The sequence below is a fragment of the Aulostomus chinensis genome, chromosome 5 (genome assembly GCF_037954235.1).
Source record: "Aulostomus chinensis isolate RoL2024-O1b breed Wild chromosome 5, RoL_Achi_v1.0, whole genome shotgun sequence".
Taxonomy (NCBI): domain Eukaryota; kingdom Metazoa; phylum Chordata; class Actinopteri; order Syngnathiformes; family Aulostomidae; genus Aulostomus; species Aulostomus chinensis.
Genome location: NC_141324.1, coordinates 18,022,511 through 18,038,117, shown reverse-complemented (window position 1 = coordinate 18,038,117; position 15,607 = coordinate 18,022,511). Strand labels below are relative to the sequence as shown.

The 15,607-nt window shown below is 41.8% G+C and overlaps 1 protein-coding gene and 1 long non-coding RNA gene across 5 annotated transcripts in view; one reads left to right on the top strand and one right to left on the bottom strand.

The window, feature by feature from the left end:
* The window catches only part of tnr (tenascin R (restrictin, janusin)), a 158,235-nt gene extending 153,682 nt beyond the window's left edge, over positions 1-4,553 (top strand). For 3 of the 4 annotated variants that reach the window (XM_086203625.1, XM_086203624.1, XM_086203626.1), the window contains one exon: positions 1,043-4,553. In XM_086203625.1, the coding sequence (XP_086059751.1) occupies positions 1,043-1,162 (120 nt within the window). In that variant the 3' untranslated portion in view covers positions 1,163-4,553. The remainder of the gene's footprint in view (positions 1-1,042) is intronic. The other variant, XM_086203627.1, reaches the window with a different exon arrangement.
* Positions 4,554-9,675: 5,122 nt separating this feature from the next.
* LOC147261559 (uncharacterized) lies at positions 9,676-13,851 on the bottom strand. Its single transcript, XR_015116116.1, has 3 exons — positions 13,591-13,851; positions 12,365-12,527; positions 9,676-10,140 (listed from the first exon to the last, which is right to left on the bottom strand). It is a non-coding gene; the product is annotated as an uncharacterized LOC147261559 (long non-coding RNA).
* Between the last annotated feature and the right edge of the window lie 1,756 nt (positions 13,852-15,607).

Below are 15,607 nucleotides of genomic sequence, written 5' to 3'. Positions count from 1 at the left end.
CACCAGTTTCTAGTGTTCAAGTGATGCGTCACTGTGCTCAGGTTTGGCAGCGCTGAACCAGAAGTGTTGGCTTGTTTCAAGCTTAAATCAGAGTGTTTGTGGATTCGTCGGCATCCATCTGAAGATGGCGTGGATTATACCGGATGATGTGCTTGAGGGTTTGTAATTAGATGTTTTCGGACAGTTTTGCTGCTGTTAGCCATCAGTCGCTGTTAGCTTCATGCTAACTATATGTGGCTGGCTCTTCCTGCATTCTGGAGTCACAAAGACATGATGCAAGAGGGAAAAGTGTATCTGTGAGCTCAAAACACCAATTAATGAGTCCTCAAAAGGATGAGTGTATACATAGAAATATATATACACACACACAGTATTTACATATGTATATATGTGTGTGTGTATGATATGGTTGAAGTATCAGTTTAATAAAAATGACTGCGTCATCTGGAGGGAATTTGACTATTTCAGAAGGATTTGCTCGTGAGCGTTCACTACCCAGGTCGAAGGAGAAGGCCACAGTTTATCCAGGAAATTCAACAATCCTGCAGACATGAAAGCTTCCAGTATCGCCACCTCAAATTGAAATAGACAGTTTTTTGTTCACTGTGTGGAGGCAGCCGGTGTTGAAAGCTCGTCCTGTGCCTTTGACGAGTAAGTGATGTAGCGCTCTCTCAGCCTGGTGCTGAAACGGCATTCTGTGGAGCTGTGATTAGGCTGAACTTCAAAAAATGAGAGCAGGTGGGAGCAGAGATGGACGGGCGTGGAGGCAGGCAGGGTTGGGCTGGTGGGGGGGATTAACTGGGCTAGAGTGACTCTATAATTACACCAAGTTCATCATTTTTCTAGCTTTCAAACCAGAATTTCTGCCTGCGTGCTACGAGTCCCTTGAAATTGAGGAAAGAAAAAAAAAACTCAACATGAAGAAATGCCATTTCAATCTCCACATCCTTGATCTATATTTAGCTCCTCCTTGTATTTAATGTTCTCTCGCTTTCTTAAAAGCCCTGTTGATTCAAGCTGCGTCTTTCTCCCTCACACGCAGGGTATCAACTGGTACCACTGGAAAGGACACGAGTTCTCTATTCCCTTTGTGGAGATGAAGATGAGGCCGTTCAACTTCCGTAGCATCAGCAGCAAGAGGAGGCGGTCGGCGCCTGTATAAACAAACCGCCCCCGTCCAGCTCAGTCATAGATAAATGGAGTTCGGACAATGTTTGATGATGCTTTGCTGCTATCTGTGTGCCTCACTGACAGTACACGAGGCTGCAAAGAAGATGCTGGTTAAGACAACAAGAGAAGAAAAAAAACTACTAATATTTTATGAATATTCATTTGTAAAATAGTACACCACCGTTCTAATGATACTACCATACTGATCCTACGAGCACTACTATAGCAGCAAGGGTAAAAACAATGTCTCAACTCAGTTTTTCTTTGCTTCTGCCCAGCTTTAGCTGTCTCTCCCTGCTCTACTTCTACCCTGAAGACAGAAGACAACTGTATGTAATTTATTAAATATTTTGAATGACAATGGTTCCTTTTGCTGTAAAGAAAAATTTGGAAAAAAAAAAGAAAAAGAAAGGAAGGGCAAACCAAGAAGCTTTATTATGTGAATTCTGTGATTTGCCTTTCCCCAGGATGCCAGGAAATGTGCTCAGAAATGCCCTCAAGAGTACAAGCGCTATTTTAACCGAATTAATAACTGTTTTATCAACAAAAATAAATAATGTAAATTCCCTTAAAACCCTTAAGTGTAAGATATATATATTTTTGTAACTGATATTGTGACAAAAGGTCCATCTATTTAATATGATTTGATGCCTTGTTTTCTGAAACCTCTATTACAGTACGTTGCCGTCAAAATACAAAGCCTGTAGCGTTCGTCCTCCTCCAAGCACTGCACCAGCAACAAGCTTCATTACCAACTATTTATTAGTCTAACAAATAACAAATATCTTAATTAGAGAAGCAGAACGAGCAGAAGCATAAATCAGTATAAGATTTATAATTAGTGGAAGTCACACGCAGTTTCTTTACTTGTTCGTGGGCATTTTTGCATTTCCTAGATTCAAGCAAACTCTCGCGTTGCTGTTTTAGCTTCTTTCTTCCTTTTTTGTCTTTTAGTGGTGTGATTGCTTGCAGAGATGGTGTCAATTAATGTTTAAAAGAATTTAACCAAAGATCTGCATATAAAAAAAAAAAGAAAAGAAAAAGAAAAGAAACTGTTCTCGGTGTTTGGAAAGATGCCAGCCATCACCAAAGTCACTGGAGCAGCTTATACAGTATTAATAGATTCTCACTTTTCAGGGACTTTTATGGTAATCAGTCCTGAGGCGTTACTTTATGCAACGTGAACACTAAATTCTATGCAAAAGAAATTGTGATGGTGGTGGGCATAGTGCAGATTTAATCCCAGCCTCCCTTCACACACACCTCCACCCTTAGTACCAGCTCAAAGACAGCAGCACAGGAGAGTGGAGAAAGTCTTTCCTATGTGCCCCCCCCCTTTTTTTTTTTTTTACTCACATTGCCAGTGAAGCAACACAATCAGCAAATACGAGCCAGAATGAATTCTCTGAGAAGGGGGTGGGGCTAAGCTGCAACATGCCCACTAAAGCATTTTGTGTTCACTCGGCTGCATAAATTGTTTCCTGGAAATTTCACTTTCTTCCCTCCTTTGGTGGAGATGATCCACGAGCTAAATCTACAAACTGCCCCTTTTTGGTCCAATAAAGATCTGGACTTTACCATCACTGCAAGCAACATCTTATGTCACATTTATTCAATATTCTATGTAGATTTTAATTCAGTTAAAGCAGCTTAATGTTAGCGTTTGTATCATATGACTGTATATTTTTCTTTGTGTCTTTTTCTTCCTTCTTGGACTTTAACAATGGTGACTCTCCCCTCCGTGAACTAATATACTCATGTAGAAATAGAGTTGAAGATCTCTTCGGATGTTTCACCCCTTTAGATAAAATTCTGAAGAGAAACCCCTCAGGAACGTTTCCCCTCTTGCCCGCTGTGTTTTAAACTAGAGGGAGTCTTCTGCATGTCCACTAAATTAAAATCCTAATCGTAAATAACAAAATGTCATAAAAAAAAATGTCGTAAACGATGAGTTTCATCGCTGATTTGATTAAAAGTTCCTTTTACTTTGGTTTCTAATACGTAGAACTTTGATTCTGAGGTACTTAAGTTGTTAATTTGATTGAAAAGTCACGTCTCCACTGTCTCACCTACTAGTCACCCTCCCCAGGTCCGACACACTTTTTGAAGCGTATCATGTGATCCATCTACTCGAGTGATTTCTAGCTGTTTCATTAACTACTCAGATGAAGATCGTCTCAGTACAAGAACAAAGGTCACGGCGCTTCGTAGGAAAGCGACAGAGTATTTGCATTAAGAGGGATTATCTCCTGTCAATCTACAAGTTTTAATCAGCTTTTTTTTTTTTAGGCAATCGGCGTAAAAACAAAAACAAAAAAAAAACACAAAAGTCGTCCTGCTCTAGAAAAGCAGCTTTGTCTTCTGTTTTACAATTAATAATCAACAGGAAATGATTACAACTTGTTTTTAGCATTTATTGGAATTCTTCACCGATTACTTGGGACCAACATTTACTTTTATAAGTAAGTAAAAAATCCTAAATTCACTTTTCATAGTTTAGTTTGAAGGAAAACCGGCAATAACAGAAAGTTAAGAACGATATTCCTGAACTTTTCTCGGACAAGATCCTCAATTATTTTCTTACTTGACCTTCCAAGATGAAGTATTTTGTTTTCAGGCCGATCAAATACTTGCCATGAAAGGTTGTTGTTGTTTTTTCTGGAGGGATGTGTTTTTGTTTTGTCATTGTAAACATTGTTTACATGTTTTGTCATGTAAAAGTTCTATAATGGACGATTTCAACTCTTCATTCTGCTAAATACTGTTTGAAAAAAGTATGGCCACGAATGAAAGTGAGTCTCAAATTCTCCCAACACCGTTAATCACAGTTGCTTTTTACCCTGCAGGAGAACTACTTAGCCCCCCCCCCCCCCCCCCCCGGTATTTATTTCACAACTACTACACAACTATTTATTTTCAGACGTTAATTTTGAGGGGAAAAATAGACTCAAGGTCCTCTGTGCTATCAAAAATGCTCCATTTTATGATTTTTTTTCTTTTGCAGATGGTATTTATTAAATAAACCAGATAATATAACTACAATAATTTGAAATCTTGCCATGAAAATGTAAATGTTGACAAATGTTATCTCGACTGTTGGAAAAACTAATATATGCTGAAAACTTAGGGTTTATTGTTGGATAACCTTGGATATTGCTGTCAAATTTAGCTCTAGTTTGACTTAAACATGTACTATATTCCTTTTTTAATACATTTTCTACATATTAATAAAATATTCAAATAGTCTGATTCGCCGTCTGGTATTGAACTTTTGTTTCAGGTGTTGTCACGTCGTATTGTAACCGTTTTTCATTTTTGGGACAGTTTTACTTTACAACCTAACTCAACGTTTTTCACGTCTGAAAACTTAAAGTGGTCAAATTCAACTTCATAGATTTGAACTCATCTCGTAAAGTCTCCTCATCGCCAATTTGGCTCATTACAGGCTGAAGTTACAGCGCAAGTGAAGGTTCCATGCGTTTGGCTAAATTATCATGAAATGACTTAAGAGAGGATCTTCTTCAAAATTTCATATTGATGTCCCTGTACTGTAGTTTGGTTTACTTATGGGCTCCCACCATGCATGTGGAATCACATCAGTGGAGCGAGCCGTGTCTGTGGCTTTACTGCCAGTATTTTGTCATCAACCCAATCAACATAAATGGTCAATTTTGAGTTGATGACACTGAAAATAAAACAATTAAGCGTAGTGATGCTACAACATCCTGATAGCAACACAAGTGCCTGAAGGGATTTCGTGCTGGTTCATCTGACAGTTGCTGAAACTCAAACCCACTCATGTCAAACGCTGGGTCCATATTTAAGTGATCTCTGGCACCAGGCCGATGGCGGATGTTTGCGCCGTGCGTTCAGGGTGTATCCAGCTTCACTTTGGTATTTTGAGGGCGCTTAATCAGCCGTCACCGGACACCTAATTATCTATGGATGTGTTTCAGACGTGACACTCAAACCAATGCACGTGGCTCGTGTCGTTCTCTGTAAAGCCCAGGGTGCACCAGGACTTAGCGTGTTGTTCTCTCAGTGGCACACACATCACAACTCCACCGGAGGTGAAGCAGGCCTGGGAGGAGGTGGCGGCCAATGCTTCGCCATCGTTACCATCTGCTCGTCTGATTGATGTGCCCTTAAAGTAATACTTCACACGTATCGCCACCGACCAGCCTCTTCTTGCTTTACCGCAAAAACGTTCTCTGGTGTCCCAAAATAGCAATGCACCATGGGTGCACCGGACCACACCTCATTAACATTCTCAAGCACCTGCCAGCACAGGCAGAGCTCATGTTCACGTGCTCGGTAAAGGGTGGAGGTGTTTGGTGTGAAAATGTTACCAAAAGGTCCCTCCTCCTTATCCACCTCTTTGTCTCTCTCTCTCTCCTGCTCACTTTCCCCACCAACCGGTCAAGGCAGGTGCCCCCCCCCCCCCCCCCCCCAGAGCCTTAGCCTGCTCACTCTTTTCACCTGGATGTTATTGTGGCCGCTGTCACAGATGTGCTTGCTCATAGGGACTTGTTTGGTTTACATGAGTTGAAATAGTGCAGGCCTGGACCAGCTCCAGTTCCAAGGTGTCATGAGATACCTTTGTTGTGATTTGGTGCCTTATAAATAAAATTGCCTTGACTCTGACGTCTGACAAAATGCTGGATATATGATGGATAACCAGTTCAAGCTCTTATTGTTTTAAATCATGCGGTTGTATTAAAACTGGTTGTACATGAGCAGTGCGGCTCCTAAAACACTTTGTATACATATTTATTTATGCATAAACTACCCACACATACATTATAGAAGCCACAGATTTTATCGCTAAAACAGATAGGCGTTTTCCAAACTCCTCCATTCAGCACTTTGAAGATTCATTGTTTAATTACTGGATGTTGTAATTTTCCATTAATTATCCACTCAAGTGTCTGGTCAGCAGAAACAACTTGGTAAATAATGGAGCCGCTCGCCTGATTTAGTGAATATATTAGGCACAGTTAAATGAACAGCACAGCACCACTGAAGCGGCAAAGGTCAGAGAGATGAGCTCCATCACAGCTAAACCCCTCACGCGCTGGCTGGTAAAAAAAAACAAACAGAAAAAAGTCTTGAAGATTGACAAGATTGTTGTTGTGCTATGGTGGACCTGAAGTAAAATGAATTTGATGTGTTTGCTTGTGCGTTGGTAAACTGACTTATCAAAGCGTGCGTCTCTGAACAACAGGACGTTTGCCGAGGGCTTAAAGAAAAGGAAACCTTTAGCACGTATGTAGATGCAGCTCGACGAGATTCTATGAGCGAAGGCCGAGCAACTGTTTAGCAAGTGCGTTAAAGATAAAGTTGCTAAAACTTCGGCTAAACACAACCGTGGCCGGTACGCCGCGTGATTTAAAACGGCAACGAGACTCGCGCGTAGCCTCAAGACCTGTAGGAACTTCTCCTATTGGCTCCTAAGGATTCAAGTCCGCTTGCTTTGGTTCTCTACCTGGATATATCGTGACCAGAATGAGTGACAGTCTTCATCTCATTGAAAATTCGCGTAACCAGCAGATGCTCAAAGTCTGCAGCAGACCGAGTCCGATCATCATTTACCAGCAGGGGGTGGGGTGGGGGTGTATGACAGGGTGGGGGTGTATGACAGGGTGCAGCAGCAGCAGTGGGTGCTGCAGACTGGCTCCTTATTGTTTTTGACAATGAAAAAAAGAAGAGCTTATTTCTCCTCACACCTCCAGTCTCCCTGCTGCCTTGATGGTCTGAATAATCCAGCGGGGGAAAGTCAGCCCCCATCCAGCAGCTCATGTCAGTGAGTGTGCCTGTGTGTGTGTGTGTGTGTGTGTGTGGGGGGGGGGGGGGGGGGGGTGTGCAAGTTACTTGAGTGTTATGGACTGTCACGCTATCATCCCAAGCACAATGAAGAAAGCTTCTAGTGGCTTAATGATGCGCAGCAGAGAAGCTGCTGCTGTGGATCCTCTGACCACTGCAGGGTTGAAAAATCTCCCACTCTTAATTCAGGTCTTCCCAGTGGAGAGGTGGTCCTGGTCTGGTTCCAACTAAACTCTGGATCCGTTGGTTTTGTGGTGAAATCCTAATCCGACCACAGCTCAATCCAACCGCAAGATGCTAATGCAGAGCAAGTTTGCATAGCCTCTTGAACCTATGATCAAACATGACAGTAGTGTGAGCGCAGAGTGTCAACGCTGCCATTAAAGTCTTTTGACAAAAGCCATTTTAAACAAAATAATGCAGTAAAATGTTTCTCTGTTACTTTCTTCTTTCCAGCACCAAGCAGTTTCCAAACTGAGATGTTAAGGTAAGATGCTAATGAGAGGCTAATTAGCTCAGTTGGCTCAGCCTATGATCCAATATGAAAGCAATTTGAGTAAGTATGTTTTGGGGTTTTTTTTACCCAGCAAAAAGAACCTTGGGAAGGTTACCATGGAAACCATCTGGTTAAAAGACACATTGTTTTATTTTGAGATCAAGCTTTCCCCCATCGACCGCAATTAATTACAATACTAAGAAAATATATGATGTGTGCGAATACAGATTCAAAGCAAACAAATGCATACATGGCTATGAAATCATCTTGAAATAAATGAATGAAACAAATGTGCATAAAAGAGTAATGGAAATAAAAAGGCAAGATGCCAGTTTGTCCTAATTTACACAATGAAGTTAATTTTGTTTCAGCGAGGTGAAACACTGGCCGCTCCTACAGTCACATCTGCTGCCGACCACATCCAGGATGATTTTGCACCAACAAACTTTTACTGAATTTTCTTCTGGAAAACTGGTTGTCTGTGGCTGGACTGTGCTATGATGCTGGTGGTGCCCTGCAGGTCATCACCCCGAGCCATGTTTCCTTCCCTCCAAACACACTTCTGTCCTCAGAGTCCCAGTGAGTGACCCGTTGTAGAGTCCAGGCAAGGAGGTGAGCGTTAGGGCCAAAACATGGATGCAGTGCAGATTTAATAACCACTGGAGCAACTACACCGACCGTATTGGTAGTAAGGAAAAAAAAACAAGCATGTGCACATGATCTTTTTTATATAAAATATAATCAAATTTACTGTAACCTCCACAGACAAGTGAGCAGAGAACCAGCAGGCGACCTGCTTCAGTGTTCAAGTTGAAGGTGAACACTGCTGGACCTCATCATCTTCTTCTTGTCGAGTGCAGCATCTGAAGGGAATAACAATGGCAGCAGATCTCAGGTCAGCAGTGGTTACATACTGCAGGAGCTGAACTGAAAGGAGTCCGGACAGAGAACAAGGGCATGAAAACACTTGGGTGAAGTAGAATGTGTCCACGCTGCAAAAACAATGTCTCGCTCAACCGCATAATTTCATCTTGAAGTAAAAACAAAGAAGTGGACTTGACCTGGCTTGCACTGTTTAATACCACACACACTTCACAAAATGATCCTGTACGCTGGTGTCCATCAATTGAATCTGATGACTTTACCAGTGTAGTTTGTGCAATCGAGCTGCACGGTGCACTTTGGCACATCCCGGTGTGTTTGTCCCTCACCAGTCCCCTAAATCCGCCGGTGTTTGTTGACTCCAGCTCAGCCAGCCTCCTCTCCTCAGTCTCAAAGTCACCTCTGCTGAAGGCTTTGATGCCTATGTTTTCTTCAAGGCTCTTTGTGTGTGTGTGTGTGTGTGTGTGGGGGGGGGGGGGTATAGTGGTGGAGGTCTCATGTAATAACTCTTGATTAACATAATAAACAGACCAATGAAATATACATAGAAAATATAATGGCGTAAGTTTCTATGATGAAACCGGACCAAAAAGTGTATTCATGAAGAAAAATAACTAAACCTTCTGTCACCATTAGTTATCTTTACCTGTGAATGAGTGAGTAAATGAATCAGTGAACGGATGTTAAAGTGAACACTGTCCAGCTTTCTGTGTCCTGCTCTGGTTCTTCCTTCCTCCTCCGCCGACCCTCTTCTTCTCGCAGGACTTGGCGCTGATGACGAGGCGAAGCTGATCAAAACTGGCGTAGCGAGACTTCCCTCGTCTCCCGCGTGCTCCTGGAGACTCTTTACATCTCACTGAAGCCAGAAGTTAACAGGCCTGGCAGCCATCTGAATAAGAGGGAGGTGCAGACCTGCTCTGTGATGGCGCTGTAAACACTCGCGTTTAATTGGGCTACAGATCGGGGAATAGTTCAATTTTCAGCTGGCGTGTATGGAGGCTCATGGAGGAATTGCTGGTGCAGAGATCCTCATAGATCACACACACCTGACAGCTGACAGATTAGGTCCTAGCTCTTATTTAATGTCCCATACAAATAAGACAAAAACAACCCATAAACAACGACTACAGTGGCCCGACACCCGCTTATGTTACCATATTTGATATACAGAGGATATACCAACCCTTTTTGTCCAGTATAGCCACAGCCCAGATGAGTCCCCCCCCCCATTATCATTCACCTTTGACAGGAAGCTGTCACAGCATCCCTGACTGTATATTGAATGGACGGACCTTCCTGGTCTGATTGGTGGTCTGCATTCTTTCTGATAGCCAGCAGGGGGCAACATCTGTGGGATAACAAAATGACCCTACCGCTCACCTGATGTAGCAACTTTAAGTACACTCTCAGTTACTATTTAAATTTTTGTTAAAGCAACATGTTGCTAATTATGTAAGTTATGTTTCCCCTTAAGAACCAAACAGATGAGATCTGATGTGCCTTTGTCTCCTGGATAGAATGGATATTTCATTGAAAATATGACAGTCTTGCATTTTTATGTTTTTTATTATTACATCCCCCCCAAAAAAAACAACAACAACAAACTCTCTTCACTCTCTGGGATAAAGAAGAAGGAAAGACTACAGCAAAAGTGAAATGGGGAAAGGTGCTCCGGCCGTTGCTGCTTCATCAGTGTCAACTCAAGTGAAGTAGATATGAGGAGTGTGAGGCGGAGTCATCCAGGCTGCTGTAGAAGCACCATGGCGCCTCTGTGGAGGAATAAGTATTCTATTCAATTTCTGCTTAAAAATCCCACTAAACGAAATTTGATGAAGTTCGAAATGAATGCAAGAAATCTGACTTCCTTTCTATTTTCTTTGCTTGGATACGATTTGCCGTCGGTCAAGATGCAGTCAGAGTCCAGGAATAAACGCTTAATGCAATTCATGCCGTTTTAAAAAAAAAAGACTGAAAGCAGAAGCGCCACCGTCAGAACAGGACATCATCAAACGTGCTGTCACGTGGTTTCTACTGGGCCTCAAGGTTTAGACGTTATCAAAGCGACCATTTTTAGAAACCATGCCGCAATAACACAAACGCATGATTGTCAACACGGACATGAAATGTTCCCAGGCCCTCAATAACGACCCTGTTTAAGGAAACCACGAGGATGTATTTGATTTTAAAACACTGAATAATTAAAAACAGAATGAGAAGCAATTACAGTCAAGTGATATACCAGAGCAGCAGATGTAGGAGTGTGACGAACCTACGGAAGGAAAGAACCGCATCAGAATATTCATGTAACGTGGTAGAGCATTTACAGCTGACAACGAAACACCCAGATAGGTCAGTCCTGGCCAATGAATGAGCGAGAGGGCGGGATCCCAACTTAATATTCAAAGTTTAAACACACACGTATGATGATGACGCTTGTGCTGTATTGAAAAATTGTTTTAGTTTATATATATATATATATATATATATATATATATATATATATATATATATATATATATATATATATATATATATATAAACATACCCAATATGCTTTTGAGAGTTTAAAAACACACTTATCTTTACAGTTTTTTGCTGTTGTTAATCTTTGGTCTCCATTAGCAACTAGAAAGAGGCTAACATTTTCTACATTTGCCAAACGCTCATACAGGGGGAAAAATTCTTGATGAATATGAGACATCTAATTGTGCATAATTGATAAACCAATTGTCACTTTTGGTTGAAGTATCACTTTAAGCAAAGTTTTTTTTTAATTATTATATACATATAGTGCATATTCAGTTTGTTTTGTTCTTGTTTTGGACTCACTATACACATTTCTTACATAAAGCCTGTTATTTTGGGGGACGTGCACTCACACGTGAATGGATGTGACAGAGAAGGACGTGGACGCTGAGATCATGATGAGATGAAAGATGTGACGACTGTTGGCAGATGAATGCAAAAGCAAAAGATTCAATTACAGCCATGCTGATGTTAACTGACACCAAACTGTTGTTTTTTTTAAATAAAGAAATTCATGTTTTGTTTTTCACTGCAGGCTGATAATGTCTAATTGAACTTGCTTGCTGTGTCATTACGTTCCCGTTGCTACAAATTAGAAATTAAGAGATTTCAATCTTTTTAATTTCCTCATCATTTTGACATAAACGGGTAAGACGCAGCCTCCAAGCGTCGTATTTTAAAGACAAAAATAAGGAAGTGAATTCTCGTACTGTAGGTCTTAGTTATCTCATGACCACATGAGGTCACGTCAGTGTTTTTCTCTGAAGACAAGAAACAGCTTTCAGAGTCTGCCTGTTAAAGATTATAACACAACAATTACTCTGTAGTTCTCAGCTGTCAATCTTTATTTTCAGCCATTTATAAGTCATTCATCACTTTTGTCTCCATTTTTTTTTAATCTCTATTAGGATTTCCTTAAAGTTCTGTGTCAACTGAAAATGTTGACCTAACTTTTACTTCTGCGCATCCTCATTTTTTTCTGCTTCTGTGTTTGGAAATACTTAAGAAGGTAGAATTTAACTACCGACAGTGTTTCACACACTGACACGGCCGTTTCTCTAAGATCCTTCCCCCTGCATGGTTCAGCCCAGCCACTGGCCATCTGCAAAAGGTTAGAATATATATATATGTGTATGTCTATATATTTTTCTTCCTTTTTCATTGAATGCCTCCTCCAGTAGAAGTTAATATTCCTCTTGCTTACCAAATGCTGCTGTGTGTCAAACTTTATTGTATTCGATCGCACGTTTGCGGCAAAACGGAGCTCGCACTTCTCATGGCGTGGCTAATTTTCATTAACAGTACCTGCTGAGGTTTTCGAACCCCTCATACGCCGTGGTACTGCAACACTGGTAAAGCAATACTGCTTTGTGCTCCACATTAGACTCCGCCCACCTCGCCAGATGTCCTATCACTCCTGTTTGGCCCCAAATTTTCATCGACGTCACGTCTGCTACGTTCACTCACCACGCGATAGTGAAACAACGTCCCTGCGTGCTGCAGCTCAGCTCGTCACAAGCAGCTCCGGTTGAGGCTGCTGACCTTCGGTTTTCCACCTCCATGCAGGAAGCAGCTCATCAGTCGAATCAGAAACCGTGGCATGGAACAGCGAACCGTCCTCTGATGATATCTGCGCGACCGGAAACTTCAATCATTCCATGGAATTCCACATTTCTGTCAATCCATCAAATCTCTCTCCTACTCAGGGGTCTCTGCAGATCATTCATGCCTCTGCTCTTGATAGACTTGAAAATTCCTAATGAATCTATTCAGTCTGCTTTTTACTAAAAAACATTATGCACTCCTCTGCGCTGTTACTTGTCCGGAAATAAGTTTTATTTTTTTGGAAGAAACATGAGTTACTACTGAAGAGCACGATAAAAAGACGAGAAATGGAAATCTGAAGGTGAAATCCAAACAGACTGGTGATCACATGACCTCCTCGGCAGCGGTGGAAAACAAAAAGTTGGCCTAAATAAACCAAACTGCACCTATCGTTTCAACTTTTTGCGAAAGCTGCAGTTTTTTATGATGATATATTGGTAGTTTCTAAGAAGTCGATGAAAATCTGCAAAAATGTCCTATTGTACAACATTAAAGTGACACTTCACCGATGTATTTCACATTACAAGTACCACAAGTAGGCGTCTTGAGCTCACAAAGCGGGTTTTTCACCGATGCGTTCCTTCTTTTTGACAGAAGTTAGACGACGATGCATATGTAGCTTAAAGCGAATACCAATTTACTGCTAAAAACAGCAAAACTGCAAAAAAAAAAGTCAGTATCACGATCTTTTCAAGACACCATTCACCGCATTTCAGAAACTCTCCTTTGTCTGTGATATAATTCGAGTTTCACCTCATAGATGTTTAAAAATTCCGTGCTAGTTATGAAATATACGCCTGAGAGGTTTTACAGTGGCTTGACTGCTGCGCGTGCGGTGAATCAAACACAGCTCTTAGAGATCGCAACTATTCCACAGGTGAGCAACACAATCAGCTTGAAGCACTGTGCAAATAACAACCTTAATATTACATTTGCAAAAAGAAATGTGCAATTTGTGCCAAAGAACTGGCAATTAGAATCTGATGCTCACACGTTTCTGTAAAAACGACCAACAAAAAAAATGTAAAATGCAGTAATTTGGAAATTACTCAAACTCGGAGCGTCATCCTCCAGGGTTATGAACTCACCCAGCAGAGAAGACTGCATTTCTTCTCTTCACAAGCCAGGACAGGAATGTCTGACATTATGCTCGGTGCCAGAGCGCAGCGTGTGTCACATGAAAAGTATTCTGAAACTGTTCAATAAATGAATGTTGAAATAGTTGGAGTGTGCAGCGGCTGGGTCCCCTCGTAGAAGCCTGAAGTCTTCATGCCAACGTGCCAATAATGAGAGGCGACTCCTTATATAGACTGATCATCTCTGCTTCTGTGCTGCCTGTTTTCACAACACTGGCTCCAAACATTTTGCAGGGCTGAATCACAGTTCAGGTTCTCCTCTGGGGGACTGGTTTTATGAGCAAACTATTTCTGGATGCTTGTCGGATTCCACCGCAGCAACCCTTTAGTCACTTTTCATTATCCCTCACATCCAAAAACTCTCAGAGATCACTAGTTTTGGGCTCAAGTTCACTCATATTCCTGTATGCGTGTGTGTGTCTGCGTGTGTGTGTCCATCAGCGCACTGGCAGGAGTCGTAGAGATTTATAATACTGCACATGAAACTAATCCCTAAGGACTCTCCTTCCTGCTCCTGGTCGTGTCACAGCCGGGTGTCCCATCCTGATTCAGTGATTCAGTGTGAGCTCAGTATTTGTCCCAGCAGTTTGCTCATCCACAGGCCTGAGTTCGATAAAGGAATAAACATCGTCTGAGCTCTCGCAGGCCAGCGCAACTGAGAGCAAGGTTCCTATAAACTAGAAAGGGCCTCTGCCTGCAGTGGTTCGGGTCAAATGCTCCTTAAAAGGGAATTAATAAACATTTTTATGTGTCTGGCATTGCTGAGGTGGCATGGAATGACACGTAGGTGCTACAGAAGAAGAAGAAGATGCCGCATTCAATTTGACCTTTGACCCTTTGAATATAACGACTCATCACTTCATGCTATTAAACATCAGATTTCTATTTTTTTCCCGTAATTCTTGAGTTACTGTCAGAGCTGTGGGGTTTTGTGAGTAATAGAAATTTAATAGGAGTCAATTTCTCAGAATCATTCAGTTCATCATATGGTGCAGGACCGGCCGCGGGCCGCTGATCTTTGCATCAAGCTAAAGGCAAGCGATGATGTCACACCTGCCGCCTCTGCAGCCTGGTCTTCGTAAGTGACATCAGACCTCTTTGTGGTGCCTTCTGATGGCATCAGATCTCAGAGCTCTTTCCCACTTGGCTGCTTTAGCTCACACTCGGGCTGTTGACAGTCTCGGTGCGTCGTCTTGGGGAGGGTGAGGAGGTGGTTCATTACACTCCCAAATGAACTCTGTTGCGGTGCGTTAATATCCAGAACGTGTCGACCCCACCCGACTACCAGCGCACTCCCCACAGTTCCTGTTACCAGGCTTGCATTTGTTTGCTTTTCTTGAACAAAAGATTCACCAGATTTGTTTATACAGAAGAAAAAAGAAGATTTATGCACTGGTCCCAACAAAGGATCTTCTTTCTGTATTGATGCCACACACATCTGACCAATAAATAAAATGAACATCCTCAGGGTTCTCTTCCTCCTCTTTCAGGGTTTATTCGTGATTAGTAAACCAGGTAATACAGGAATAGTTCAGCCACCTGATGGTTTGGAATGATATAGTTCGGTTTGCTCGTATTCTTGGGTGTGAGTCGGGCCCAAGAAACACAAATGAGCCATTCAGGTTTGCAAGCATGTCTTCGCATAAAGAAAATATTCCCTCTCCAAAAAGCTGAAGCAGCAAAGAAAGGCAGCAACTGGTTTTACAGTAAAATAATTTTCATATAAACTAGTGTAAATAAGGCTTTCTGTCGTGGAGCACGCTGCAACACTGCGTTTATTTATCAACACAAGCTCTAGCTGACTGGACACTGAAAGTCTCCACAGCTGCGGTATTACTTCACTGTGTAGCAACCTTCCAGGTGTGTGTGTGTGTGTGTGTGTGTGTGTGGTTGCTATTTGTATAAGATGGCTCAGACACACCTACGGACATGGTGGGACTTGTCTCATCAATTCTCCTATAACAGTGGC